This window comes from Astyanax mexicanus, chromosome 8, assembly GCF_023375975.1.
Source record: "Astyanax mexicanus isolate ESR-SI-001 chromosome 8, AstMex3_surface, whole genome shotgun sequence".
Lineage (NCBI taxonomy): Eukaryota > Metazoa > Chordata > Actinopteri > Characiformes > Acestrorhamphidae > Astyanax > Astyanax mexicanus.
This window is the reverse complement of record NC_064415.1, coordinates 55,834,240-55,848,815: the sequence shown is the minus strand read 5'-3', so window position 1 is coordinate 55,848,815 and position 14,576 is coordinate 55,834,240. Positions and strand designations below refer to the sequence as shown.

General features: G+C 36.1%; 1 protein-coding gene across 2 annotated transcripts; it reads left to right on the top strand.

The window, feature by feature from the left end:
* Positions 1-151: 151 nt before the first annotated feature.
* si:ch211-71m22.1 (Scramblase domain-containing protein) lies at positions 152-13,583 on the top strand. 2 transcript variants are annotated; one of them, XM_049482522.1, is made up of 10 exons: positions 152-218; positions 6,181-6,216; positions 6,328-6,399; positions 7,121-7,206; positions 7,534-7,576; positions 8,833-9,053; positions 9,599-9,760; positions 11,821-11,982; positions 12,954-13,011; positions 13,100-13,583. In XM_049482522.1, the coding sequence occupies exons 2-9, from the start codon at positions 6,204-6,206 to the stop codon at positions 12,990-12,992; spliced, it is 798 nt and encodes a 265-aa protein (XP_049338479.1). In that variant the 5' UTR covers positions 152-218; positions 6,181-6,203; the 3' UTR covers positions 12,993-13,011; positions 13,100-13,583. The 2 variants fall into 2 exon arrangements, with proteins under 2 accessions (XP_049338479.1, XP_007250736.1); XM_007250674.4 differs by lacking the exon at positions 152-218 and adding an exon at positions 509-806.
* The last annotated feature ends 993 nt before the right edge of the window (positions 13,584-14,576 follow it).

Here is a 14,576-nt window from a genome sequence, read left to right as displayed (position 1 = left end):
GATTGGCTGTTTCTCCTGAAAGGCGGGACTTTCTACTTGAACCGGCACCACGATTGGTTAAGAGACACACAGCGGTCAGTGCATTGTCGCCTGTGGCCTATATATTTTTTTTATGTAGTATAATACTGGAAATTTACGGGAAAATACTAATACGGGAGGACGGCGGGAAAGAGGAGTAAAATACGGTAGTTTCCCGGCCAAAACGGGAGACTTGACAGGTATGTATATATCGAATCTCCATAAAAGTTGGAGGAAAACAGAGAGAAGCATGAAGTTCTTTAATATTTTTTGAATTACTAGTTTTTAAATAGCCATAACAACTTTTATATATTTTTCATGTTTCTTGAAAAACTTTAGTTAAAAAAAATTAGTTATGCGATTATTTTAGGAGGTATGGAGTTTAGGTTTCTCTGAAAACTCTAAGCTAGCTAGGTAAATAACAGGAAGAGGGGTTTCTTCCCATCAACAGTGGGCGGGACGCGCGCGTGTGTGTGTGTGTGTGTGCTAGGAGAAAAAGCAGAGCTCAGTGTTGAGGGAAGATCAGTATGAGCTTAGTTAGCTGTACGTAGGGAGATCATACGAGCTGTCTCTTAATATATAACGTTAACATTATTTTACATAAATAGCTACAACTAGTTAACTAGATTAACTATATATTTTGGGTAGCATTAACGTTAAGCTTCTACCTGTTCTGATTTAACTATTTAAGTTACCTAATTAACGCTAACTCGACGTTTAGAGACGTTTTGTGTAACTTACTCTTACCTGGATACTCTGGGCATTGTCGTCGCGGTCACATCGCTGAGGTAAGTTAACGTTATAATGCTTTTTCTTTCTATAGTTACGTGAGGAGAACTGATGTTGCTTCATTTGCCGTGGTAAAAACGTGGCTAAGTTAGATAGGAACGTTTATTTCCTTCATTTGTGGATAAACTAACTTTGTTGAGCGTTTTGTTGAAATTATACGAAGGTTCTGCTCCTACATCGAAAAATACTGTAACTTACAACTCTGAGGTTTTTTTTAAAGAAAAGCGTTGTAACCACTAACGTTAACTTAGTTAACGTTAGCTAAGGTAGCTAACTTAACTATGCTAGGTTAACTAGCGGAAAAGTTCGTAAACCCGTGGTTTCCTAGCAACCGCCCCTTCTCAGTGTTTAATATTTATATTAATATAATAAAAAAAATATATATATATATATATTTTAATTATTATAATTAAGTGGATAACTAAACTATTACGTTACATATTCAAAAACATTTACATAACCTTAAATAAGTGAAAAGGCTGAGATTGACTTATTTTTATCATTTTGTTTTGAATTTCCTGTTCCACCTTAAAAGCTGCAGTACTTAAAGCGTAATGGCTGTGCGGGCGCCACAATGAAACTACTGCACGATTTAAGGTGGAACGGAAAATTCCTCCAGAACATTTTAGAAGTAGAAATTTGTAGACTACCTAACTTTTTGTTGAGCAAATATGTTGAAAATATACGAAAGTCCTGCTCCTGCATCGACAAAATACTGAACAACACTGTTTTTGAGGGGAAAACGGCTGGAACCACTAACTTAGACAGCTTTACTAAGCTAGGTTAACTAACTTAACAGTCAGATAATTATCAGTTAGTTAGCTAGTTAGCTTGGCTTTTTTTTCGAATTCTACGTTTACACTAAAATAAATAACGTTACATAAAATTATATATATATATATATATATATATATATATATATATATATATATATATAATTTAATATATATAATTTTAAATGGATAGCTTTTCTCTATGTGCTCCAGAACATCTTAGAAGTAGAAACCTTCAAAATATGCATTTGGCTAGCATGAAATAGCTGAAGTAGAAGCCACTGAGATGCCAACAACTTTTAAACATTTCTCTACTACACTATCAGGCTACAGATTGAACTAGGTCATGACATGGTGCCAGCCATGTTTGAAATGGATTGAGACAGGAACAAAAAAAATAAACAATATAATAAGGCCCAGTTTTAAAGGTAAATTACCTCAAAATTTAGTCTTTGTACACTTATTTTAGTGCCACATACAGTACCAGTCAACACACCATCTTATTCAATGTGATTTCTTTCTATTTGTGAGTTTGAACATTGTAAAATTTAACAGTGAAGACTATATTAAAGCTGATATTATTCTATGTTTTATAATTTAGATTCTTTTAAGTAGCACATTTATCTTTAAGGACAGATCTGCACACTCTTGGTATTTTTTAATCTCAGTGTCTTCCTGAGGAAGAGTCACCTGAAATATTTTTCTCAGCATCTTGAAGGAAGGAGTTCCTGGAGGTGCTGAACAATAGTTGCTGCTTTTCCTTCAGGCTGTGAAGCTCCAGCTCATCCCAATTAAATCACATCAAATCTCCATCTCAGTTCATCAGGTTTAGATCAGGGGATTGTGTGTTGAGGACAAACACTTTTTATTTCTTGTTTACTATGTAATTCCATATGTGTACATTAATTGTTTTCATGTCTTTATTAATTTACAATCTAGAAAACAAATTAAGGAAACAAAATAAAGAAAAATATTGAAAAAGGAGGTGTGTTCAGAATGTTGACTGGTACTGTTCTGGTTTCCAACACACTGGTCATGATTAGTTACAGATTTGCCTATAGCACAAGTTAACATGGGGTGAAGTGTGATGATATGAATAAATTTAATTCAAACTGGACATATTTTCTTCACATTCTCACTGAAATCTGTTTTTAAGTACAACCTCCACATAGGAGGGTTGATTTAACACACTTCTTCAAAGCATACTTCTTAATATATAGCAAAATAAATAGAGTTAAGGTTGTACAAACAGAAAGGTCATGAACATGTAATAGTTATTATATTGAGTTAAGTGCGTTTACATTGATTTTAGCGAGTTTAAAAGAACAACAGAACAAAATGTCAATGTCCTATGAGGCTTTACTTTGAAAAGTGTCTGGAAAATGCAGATAAATCCCGAAGGATTCAAGAATATGCTGAGATATTCTTTTTTTAGGCCAGCACTAGTGTCAAGTTACATCAGGGCCAGTGCTGATTCCCATGCTTATCTTGTGTCATTGGTGGCTCTGGTGAATATCCCTATCCACTCTGGTCTAAAGAGGGCTGGGTCATTAATTTAGATCACGCCATCTGAAACAGGTTATTCAGAAATTAACCATTAAAAGTTGTTTAGGTATCACATTTCAGCAACTTCTCACCAACCATGTGAAGCAGTGATGGTTGGTGTTTGGTGCCTACAAAAGAATCTCCAAAACTTAAACCAGTGTTAATTTTTTTGGGGAAACAGGTTACAAACTTGTTGTAAAGTGCAGCAACACCTCATTCAGTAAATAAGGAAATGTAACTATAAGAATAAGAATAGCATGTTTTTATTTCCCTTAAAATCTGTGCTTTGAGACTACACAAAAAATCATTTCATTGACTGATATGATGTTTCTATAAGCAACACCAACACTTTTAATGCCAAGCTAAATGTTTTAAATTATGTTTTAGGGCACCTAAATCTTTTGCACAATATTGCATCTATCAAGAATGCTATTCCAGATCACAGTCTTCTTACATAACCCACCCAAAGCTAGCAGAACCGACGTTCCATTGTTTGTCTATCAAGACTTAAAACGGAAGTTTGGGGCAATTCCTAGCAAATGTGGAATACTGCCCTGCCCTTAGACAAACAACATTCCCAAAGGAAGCAGTGCTTTCATGGACTTGACTTGCCAGGAAGGCACATGTGATAGAATCCAGATGTGTTGGCTGAGAGGCTTTCTGAGGGTGATTCTTTTTTTAAATGGCTTTTATGAGCGTTCTTGACCCCCTGCTAGAAAACTTGGATCATAAGCTTAACTTCCATTTTTGTTGTTGGGAAATTAAAGGAATGGGTCAATTACAACAGTTAAATGTAGTCAAATGTGTTTAATTACTCATGACATGTGTGTTGTCCTGATGTTCATTCTTTAGTTTCTTGCTCATGTAGCTAGAGGGTAACCTGGTGAATAAATAAAGTTTCCATTACAGGAGAGTGTGGTAGTGTTAGGTGTGTTTGATTAGTCGTGAAGCAGACAAACAAAAAAAAACGGGCGGAAACTAAAGACACGCCGAGCGCGCGAGAGAGAGACAGGGGAGAAAGCGAGACGCGTGTGATTGGGGAAGAGCGGAGGGGGAATGGGGTAAGGGAGCGGTGTGTGTGTGTGTGTGTGTGTGTGTGTGTGTGGAGGAGATGAGGTGGAGAGAGAGAGTAACGCACAGTGACTTAAATAAGTAACTTTAATCTGATTACTGGATTGGAAATAGTAACGCGTTAGATTACTCGTTACTGAAAAAAAGGGTCAGATTAGAGTAACGCGTTACTAAGTATCAGCAGTAAGGCTACTTCACAAGAAGGCAGAAGTAACGTTAGCTCTCACAGCGAAGTCAGTAAAATACAATGTTTACAGCCACTAAAATAATGTATTAACTACCGAAAATAAATGGTGTGCTGGGGCACTATTACATGGTTTTTGCTCTTGTGAACCCATTATATTTGGATTTGCGTGTTTGCATTATATCGCGTTCAGTAGCTCCTCCATTTCCACTCGCTGTTGTGTTTTTAACATGGATCTCTGTGGAAACGCAGCGCCCAAAATGTAAATACGGTGCACGGCAGTGGACAAACAGCTATTTTATTAAACGCGAGGAGACGAAACTTAGAGATGTGCATCCAGACGGGACTGAATTGACCAGAGAATCACAGTTCAGCAAAAAACAGTAGATAATTCAGCCTATAGTTTTCTCAGAGGACATCTGAGAAAAACACATACATGGTCGTTCCGGACAGGAATAAAATCACAGAGGACCCCCACATAAAAGAGAAAATTACCCCAGAACCCCCTGAGAATCTAATCCCCTCCGGATTGGATTTATGAAGGTGAATTTGGCGTGTAAGCTTCAGGTGTTGATTCACTAAAAGTTTACTGAGAGCTTGATGCACAAATCCAGACGAATTATGTCTTATCAAAAAGCAGCAACAAAGCCCCTCAAATAATCACTAACATACTGACATAACCATGCCATAATTCATGACTGATTATTTACGCCAATATAACAGTGTCTTTCTGCAATTACAGGTTATTGTCATGACCAGTAATATTGATGCAACATATTATCTATCTGCCGTAAACATTACTAGCTGTGTCTATAAACATTACATATGTTTATGGCACTGTTATGTCAATGTTATATAGAAGAGCTCTAGGACTCTAGTGTTATTAGGCTCGGAAATACGTGCAGGACTGAAAGGGCTCTTTCTGAAAGCCTCCTATATCACTAACTCCAATCACTGACCTCACCCAGGCTTTAAGTTTACAGAGCAGCTCTCATGCAAACCTCCACAAATGTGCTTATTTACCTTTTTCCAGGAAGGGAGTGCACATGTGCTTCAGAGGCCCACTGGAAACAAGATCCCACAAGCTCCATCAGAACAGAGCTAAACATATTTAAGGCGTTTAGATGTTTCGCTAATTGCCTTGAGTAGGGGTGGGCGATTTGGCTCTAAAGTAATATCACAATATGTAATTGTATTTAGTATTTTTGCGATAACTATACTCTTGGCGATGTGACAAAACCCTGAATTTAAAAATATATATTTTAAGAATACACTACTGCAACAAAATAAAAATGACATTTTATTATTGTATGCGATATGATATTTCACACCCCTAACTGAGATATTAAAAAATACAAGAATTTTATCAGATTTGTAACAGAAGTCAATGATCCAGAATGTCATGATACTAATAATAATGCACTCCAAATATCTCCATATATCCATGATTAAAGTGAAATAAATGATAATGGACATATATAATCTGTCTCTAGTAGATATATAATGGAAAATGAGAATAGTGTGAATTTTTATTTAAAAAATAAATAAATAACCGGAACCCAAGAGGCAGAAATTACCACAATAAAAGCATTTTTTAAAGGTTAAAAATGTTTGTATTAACTGGTATGTTTCATTGCATCAAAATAACACATTTCAGCCAATAATGAAAAAAACATGGTTTAAGATTTAGTGGCTATTTCACAAACTATTCCTTTAACAGTGCACTGTACATTTGATCAGATTTAGCCTACTTCTGAATTAACCTGTTTTTCTTGTCTGTTTTCACATTTCCCACCCCAGGAAGTGAACTGTAGTTGTACACCATGGCTTCAGCTGGTAAGAGCAATAACAGTTTCTTTAAAAAATACATACATGTCTGTAATTGTAATTGATGCTTATGTAGTTTGGCCTGTTTTAACCCATTCAAATGTGTGTTTAATTTCACAGTTACCTCCATCGATCTCCAAACAAAAAATGCCTTTCCTAATCCCAATTACGGTCAAACACCAACTCCACCAGGTACGTGCTAGACTGAACACACCTGTACAAATACATATGGCTCTAAAATGGAGCCAAATCCCTGCCATAGAGGAACTTCTGCTATCTTCCTAAGTAGCCTTTAAAAAAAAAAGAAAAAAATGGTATATTGTCACTGTTACGCAACAAAACTGGTATCTACAAAGATATAACTTTACATGAGAAAGGTAAAAACGTCCGTAACTTCTTTTAATCAATTTTAAAAGATTTTTTCCATGCATCTTTAAAATCTGATATAGAATAGAATATAAGGAACAACTGCCAGATTAAAAAAGTAAAAAAATATGCAATATACAAGGTTTTGTTGGTGTGAAACCAACATTATGATAAATTATAATGTTATATGTAGTATTATATATAATTATAATAAATGTAAGAAACCTTTTTACGATATACAATATTTATTGCATATTATCTTTTGACATGCAGACAAAACACATTTCACATTTGAAATTTTATATTTCTAAAAACTGCTCACATTCCTATAGTATATTATATATATTTTTTTATGCATAGTACAGTATATATATTTTTGCAGATCATGCAATTAAACAGAACTTATTGCACCGTCTGTAATGAAATGTACAGATGCTTATTTTGATACAATTAGAAAATGTGTCGAATTACGATAAAATATAATATAATATAATATAACCTTGCTTACATCACATTAATTTCTATCTTTTTTTTCTTTTTTTTTCAGGCTATGTACCGCCCCAGGCTCCTGCAATGATGCCTGTCCCTCAGAGGCCAGTCGGCTGCCCCCCAGGACTGGAGTACCTGACCCAGGTGAGCTTGAGTGTCATCATACCAGCATGAGAGCTGGGTATGTTCCTCTCGGTTGGAAAATAAAGCGCAGAGATACTATCAGTGAGTGATCACTAAGTGAATGTCAACACCACCAGCTCAGATACGGGTTTTGCCGCCTTTGTCGTCTTTCTATAGTGCCCAAGAGTCTCGATCTATAGGGAGCTTGTGGATATCTGAGTCACGCTCTCTTTAAATGTCATAGAGTCTGTTTATTCCTGTTTATTATAAATCAGTGTGCACGTCTGGACGTGTGTAAATCGTGTTGACGTTGACCTTTCCTTGTCTTCTTCTTTTTGTGTGGAACAGATCGACCAGCTCCTCGTCCATCAGAAAATAGAGTTGGCTGAGGGTAAGCACTGTTGCGTTTGTTGGTATTAAACACACACATGGAAACCTATTGTCAAGCCTTATTAACACTATATGGTACAAAGGTTAATGCCAAGAGCAAATAGGAAAGTCAGTGATGTAGGCAAAGACACGCCTCTTCCAGCAAGGAAGCCTTTTAATATAGTATTTACTTACTTATTTCACATTTACAGCTAGGGAAGGGCAAGCCTTTGTTAATTTATTTGCCAGAATGTACATAAAGAACCCGCTATTCTACGTTTAAAGCTATAAGCTGATCCTTCTTTAACAACACCATCAGCCTGCTGGATGGGTTTTATGAGCTGCTACATTCTTCCTGCTCTTTCTCAACAGTTCACATTATACATTATTTATCTAACAGCGAGTGCAAGCAGCAGGAAGTGATGCAGCTGCTGCTTTGGGTCAGAAAAATGCTTTTTGTGTTGAGTTTATATCTGACATTTGTCTTCCTAAACTGATGTTACACCCACCCTCCCCTCCCCCCACCCCTTCTTCCAGTCTGCTAATGTATATTTAACCCTTTCCTCATGTCCATTTATCCTTCTTATCATGGCCTTTTATTCCTCATCACAATTTCAGTACCACATATTTAAGTGCCATTAAAAATATCAGATTAAAAGTGTTTTTCCTGTTAACACTTCACTACACTAAAGATTTGGGCCACTTACCTGCTTTGTGGTTGCTGGCACTATGGCGCAAGTTTGAATCCCGATTTATTGCGCTTGCTATCAGCAGCCAGAGTCTGAGAGAGCACAATTGGAGAGCTGAACTGCTTGAATGTTTGCACCAAGAGTGGCATGAAGTTATCCAAAAGCACTGTGTAAGACTGGTGGAGGAGAACATGCTGCCAAGATGCATGAAAACTGTGATTAAAAACCAGGGTTATTGCACCAAATATTGATTTCTGAACTCCTTAAAATTGAATATGAATATGAACTTGCTTTCTATGCATTATTTGAGGTCTTTTTTGTTATTTCAGCCATTTCTCATTTTCTGCAAATAAATGCTCTAAATGACAATATTTGATGGCAAGCTGCATAACTAGGATTCAAACAGCAATCTCCCTATCATAGTGGCAGTGCTTTAGACCACCTCTTGTGATATACTGAGTATCGCAGAATAAAATCTGAATTAATATTGCGGAAAAAAACATATATTCATACATTTTGAATAGTTACTGTGTATTATATATTTTGTCCAGTAACTGAAATTAGTATCTCTTTTTTTGTTGTGTAACAGTTATTTTAGGCTGGGAGACCAATAATAAGTATCTGGTGAAGAACACACTGGGGCAGCAGGTGTTTTATGTGGCGGAGGAGAACGACTGCTGTACCAGACAGTGCTGTGGACCCATGCGCTCCTTCGTCCTCCATGTGCAGGACAACATGGGCCAGGAGGTGATGACCCTCACACGACCTCTGAGATGCGCTAGCTGCTGTTGCCCCTGCTGCCTGCAAGAGGTACTTTACTGCAAAACATCAGAATTACTCCATTTTCTAACCTCAATACAAAAGAGTTCAGTGTAGCAATAGTTTTATTTCTGATATTAAGACAAAAGAAACTCCATTGATGATGCTGAAGGGATTTTACTGCATTTTTTTATGCAAAACCTGTTCAAGGAAATGTTTCACTATATTTGTATTTTTGGTCAATTAAGTCAAGACGTGTGAAATATTGGGGCATCTGATTGAGTGGCATTGCATGCTAAACTTGTATGCCATTTTAATACATAGTAAAACAAATGATTTAAACAATCCTTAATAAAGTATTAAAACAATAACTACATTAAAAGTACAAAAAACAAATTAAATAGTATCTAAAATATGTCAGTGACCTTATTTAGACTTCTAAGCTTCATTCTAGCTTAAAGTGCCTCCGATTTCTGGATCAGAGGAGTGGATAAACTTTTAAACAGTTTTAAAAAGTATTACAATATCAAGTGCCTTTCTGTTGGTTTGTGATTAATCAGCTTTTGTTTGTTTCTGTTTGTTTGTTTTTTTCGTAGCTTGAAGTTCAGGCTCCTCCAGGAAACCCGATTGGATATGTGATTCAGAAGTGGCACCCGTTCTTACCCAAATTCATCGTACAGAACGAGAAGAGAGAGGATGTTCTGAGGATCCAGGGTCCGTTCTGTGCTTGTAACTGCTGTTCAGATGTGAATTTTGAGGTACTGAACAGAGAAAGTGCATATCACTTCTCTTTTTTTATTTTCATATTTATATTTTTATTGTCTTTTGATATGTGTAGATATTTGTACAAGTTATACTATTTCCAGAGGTGTTTCTTTTATACTAGTGCATCTAAAAAAATTATAATATCATTTAAAAGTTACTTTATTTCAGTAATTCAGTTCAAAATGTGAAACTATTATATAGATGTTTTACACACAGAGTGATTTATTTTAAGTGTTTATTATTTTTATTGTTGATGATTATGGCTTACAGCCAATAAAAACCCAAAAGTTGTCTCAAATTGTCTCAATTGTCTCAAAAAAAAAAGAAGAATATTATGTAAGAACAACTGGTACTTTTGGCAGTGTGCCAAGTCCTGCTGGAAAATGAAATCCGCATCTCCATAAAAGTTGTCAGTAGCAGAGGGAAGCATGAAGTGCTGTAAGTTTTCATGGGAAAACAAAACTGCACTGACTTTAGACTTGATAATAAAACACAGTGGATCAACACCAGCAGATGACAGACATGTCTCTCCAAACCATCACTGATTGGTGGAAACTTCACACTAGACCTCGAGCAGTTTGGACTGTGTCTCTCTCCACTCTTCCTCCAGACTCTGCTCCCTTGATTTACAAATGAAATGTAAAAATTGTGTAGATGGAGATGTGGATTTCATTTTCCAGCAGGACTTGGCACACTACCCACACTGCCCAAAGTACCAATTGGTCTTATATAATATTCACGTTTTCTAAAATACTGATTTTTGGGTTTTTGCATTGTCTGTAAGCCATAATCATCAACAATAAACCAAATAAACGCTTAAAATAGATCACTCTGTGTGTAATACATCTATATAATATATGACTTTCACATTTTGAACTGAATTACTGAAATAAAGCAACTTTTCAATGATATTCTTATTTTTTGAAATGCACTGGTGTGTCGAGTATTACAAAAAAGTAAATTGCAACAGTTTTACAAAATGTTCTTATTTTTAATAATAATTTCTCTTGTAATTCACTTGTTTAGTTTATAATACGGTACATTTAATATAGTGCCGGAAGCAGAGTTTTTATTTTTATTTTTTTTGCAATTTAGATTTTATTTGCACACAGTCAGGTTCACAAGTAAAGAACATTTTTGGTTACACACTTTTATGGTACATGATATACATGTAAAGCAGGAAGCAGAGCTGTTTAAGTCATTCAGGTTTTACATGTTTTTTTTTTTGGTGTGTGAAAGAAACAGAGGATGTCTGTTGCCAGCTCTTCTGACCTCAAGCATTCTTCCTTCTTCTGGGGTGACATGAAGTGCCATTTCCTGCTGAGTCCTCTGAGTTTTATGTGGAGTATTTTATAGTGGTAAAATCCATGAATATATACCTTACATTGATTATATATTCCTCCACTGGGTATAGATTAAAAAGGGTTTAGGGACTTTACTCTCTTTATTTCTTTATTTGTTGTATGTTGATATAATTCGTCATTTAGTCTTCCTCTGGGGTGGGATGAGATATGGTGTAGAAACATAAAATATCACGTTTCAGGCTTTTATATGTATATTTTATATTTCTGTGACGCTTAAATAGTGATAAATCTGAAAATAAAAATGTGTTTAGGGACTGTTTTGTCTCTGAACTCCCTGCATGTAATTTCCCATGAGCAATGTGTCTTTTTTTAAAGTGGCATTTTCAAATCACCATAGATCAGGCACCAGGCAGCCATATTCATATCCATGTAATTTAATAATCGTTTGTAAAGTGGGCTTTTAGAGGCATTAAACTCTTAATACGCTTCATCGTTAATCGTTCATCACCACTGTGAACAATTCAAGACTGCTTTAACACTTTGTTTGCATCTTAACTGTTTAATTATTGTGAAATAATGGGTGATGTCATCATGCAGATCCTGTTTCCTCAGTGCTTATCTTTTACAATAGAAATGCATAACACTGCAGTGAATGGCAGGAGTCATTGTTAATTGTGTTTACAAGATTAAGAGCATTAACTCTCTGTTTGTTGATATCAAAGCTGCGTTTCTTCTGCGTCTCTCCTCAGGTAATGTCCATGGATGAGAGCACACAGGTGGGCAGGATCTGTAAGCAGTGGACTGGAATGCTACAGGAAGCCTTCACAGATGCTGACAACTTCGGCATTAAGTTCCCCATGGACCTGGACGTGAAGATCAAGGCTGTTCTTTTCGGGGCCTTATTTCTCATTGTAAGTAAAGATGTAGAGTCTTATCATACACCCTGTGCAAGGCGTGTCATGATGCTCTTTGCTATCTTACACCCCGTCAACAGTCTGTTTTCACACCTTGCACCCAATATAAAACATTTGGACAAAAATTGACGTTGTGCCTTATAATCCGATGCACCTTTTGTATGAATTTTACCAGTTAGGTTGTAAGGAACCTGTCAAAGACACTCTGCTGAAGTACAGCGTTATAGTTTAGTTCTCTAGCACAGAGACTTGAAGAGAATGAAGCAGTATTAGCATTAGCTGCTAACTGCACTAGGCACTAATTCTTTTGCCGTTCAGAGCTGAGTATTATTGGCCTGTAGCCTGCTGCTAACCCCGGCTAGCACAGCTGGAGCAGCATTAGCATTACTCGCTTAACGTGCTAAGCGCTAGTTAGCTTTCGCCGCTCAGAGGTGAGTATATTGGAGTGTAGTCTGCGTGTTTACCTTGTTAAAACAAGCTACACTGGACGAACCGCTATCTGATAGTGCCCTGGCTTACTGGAACACTCAGGGTTCCTCAGTGTAGCGCTGTCTGGCTAGCCTGGAAATCTAATCTAACTGTTAATAAACAGAAGCACTTTACTCACCCAAATAAACAGTTTTCAGGAGAGAAATCTGTGTAAATTTACATCCAGCACTCATTTGACTAAAAATAGTGCACATTATAATCTGGAGAACCCTGTGAAAAATATGGTAGGCTCCATTTGGACGTTTCATGTTGCTGTTTGTTCGTTTTTTTCCATTTGTGTTCCCTTAGTTTAGATTTAATTGTATATGAATATAATATTTCATTTTATTCCAGGGATTAAATTATATGACGCAAAATGTTACTGAGGCAATTTGCATTATTATTATATTGTATTATATTAGAGATCTATCCGAGGACATGTTTTGCCATTTCACAAGTATTCACCCAGTTCAACTCCTGGTTCTGTTTCCCCTTTTTAGGACTTCATGTTCTTTGAGAACAGTAACAACAAACACTGAGTTAAAGCGGCTTTTATCAGTAAGTAGATCAACCTGAAATTAAAGCTCTTGTGTTTATATATTGTTTTTCTCTTGCTTAATTGGATCTATGTTGTTGTTTTTTCCAGGTTCACCGCTCTGAAAAGAAAGGGAAGAGGAATCCACCAGGTTTCAGGATTTGCTGAAACGTTTTTGTAGTTTAATATTCACCATCACTCAATACTGATTGATTTTCTCAATCCTGGTCCTGGTGACCCCCGCTGCCCTGCACATTTTAGAGGTTTCCCTGCTTTATCTTATCCACTAACACTCTGAAAGTGCTTGTTTTAATGAGCTGATTTGTTAAGATCAAGGAAGAGGAGGTAACCAGAACCAGGACTGAGAAGCACTGTTACACACCAAAGACTGATTTTAAAAATAGTTTTTTGTACGTTTAATACAAATATTCAATTTATATATTTTATACATATTTACATAGCTTATTGAATCTTTATTTTTGGTTATATTTTACTTTCTTCTTTTCCACTTTAAATGTAGATGTATTTTATTATAATTAGTACCTGTAGGTGGCACCAGAGTGCGACTTATTACCCAGCAGTCCAACTGCCCGCCATACCTCATATCTCCATAAGTAAAAACAGGTGAAGTAGCCTCTCTGAATCCATACCTGTCAAGTCTCCCGTTTTGGCCGGGAAACTACCGTATTTTACTCCTCTTTCCCGCCGTCCTCCCGTATTAGTATTTTCCCGTAAATTTCCCGTATTATACTAAATAAAAAAATATATAGGCCACAGGCAACAATGCACTGTGTGTCTCTTAACCAATCGTGTTGCCGGTCCAAGGAGAAAGTCCCGCCTTTCAGGAGAAACAGCCAATCAGCTTGCTGGTTTAGTGTGGGGGAAGCCCCGCCCCTCCCCTCGCTGTGAGTTCAGGCAGCTAGTCGGAGCAGCTGTCGTTAAAACTTATCTGGATATACGGAGATTTTTCTAAAAGAAAGGTAACTAACGATAGCTGGTTAAAAAGACTCTTATCTGAATCAAAACATAAATTAAACCCATTGTGTGTTTAATAAAATACAGCTTGTGACTCAGTTAGCTTAACTTTAGAATTAGCTAGATAGATATTCAGGGTTTGAGAAAAATCTACATACATATAATGCCCTGCCCTGATGTGTCTGATCAGCCAAAACCTATAATTTCCAAACTCTATTAGTTCAGGGCTAGTTTTAGGGTTTGTTAGAATTTGTTTAAATCTCAAGTATTGTGGTAATGTATTATAATGTAATGTAATGTATTATTTAGAAGGGGTAGAAGAGATGGTTGAGCTGGAGAGAGAGAAAATGTGGAGAGGGCTGAAATTAACTGAATTGATCAGGAGTGGACTGAACGATAGAAAGAAGTATTAATGAAAGATTATTAATTGTGTAGGCCCCTTAGGACTATTATTTACTTATGGAATATATCTGATCCATGTCCTTTTTGTAAATTTGTGCACCCTTCAATTTCAATTTTAAATCTATTAAATAAAAAAAAAAAAAAAAAAATATTTTATATATAAAAAAAATATATAAATAATATATATTTATATATAAAAAAAAATTATATA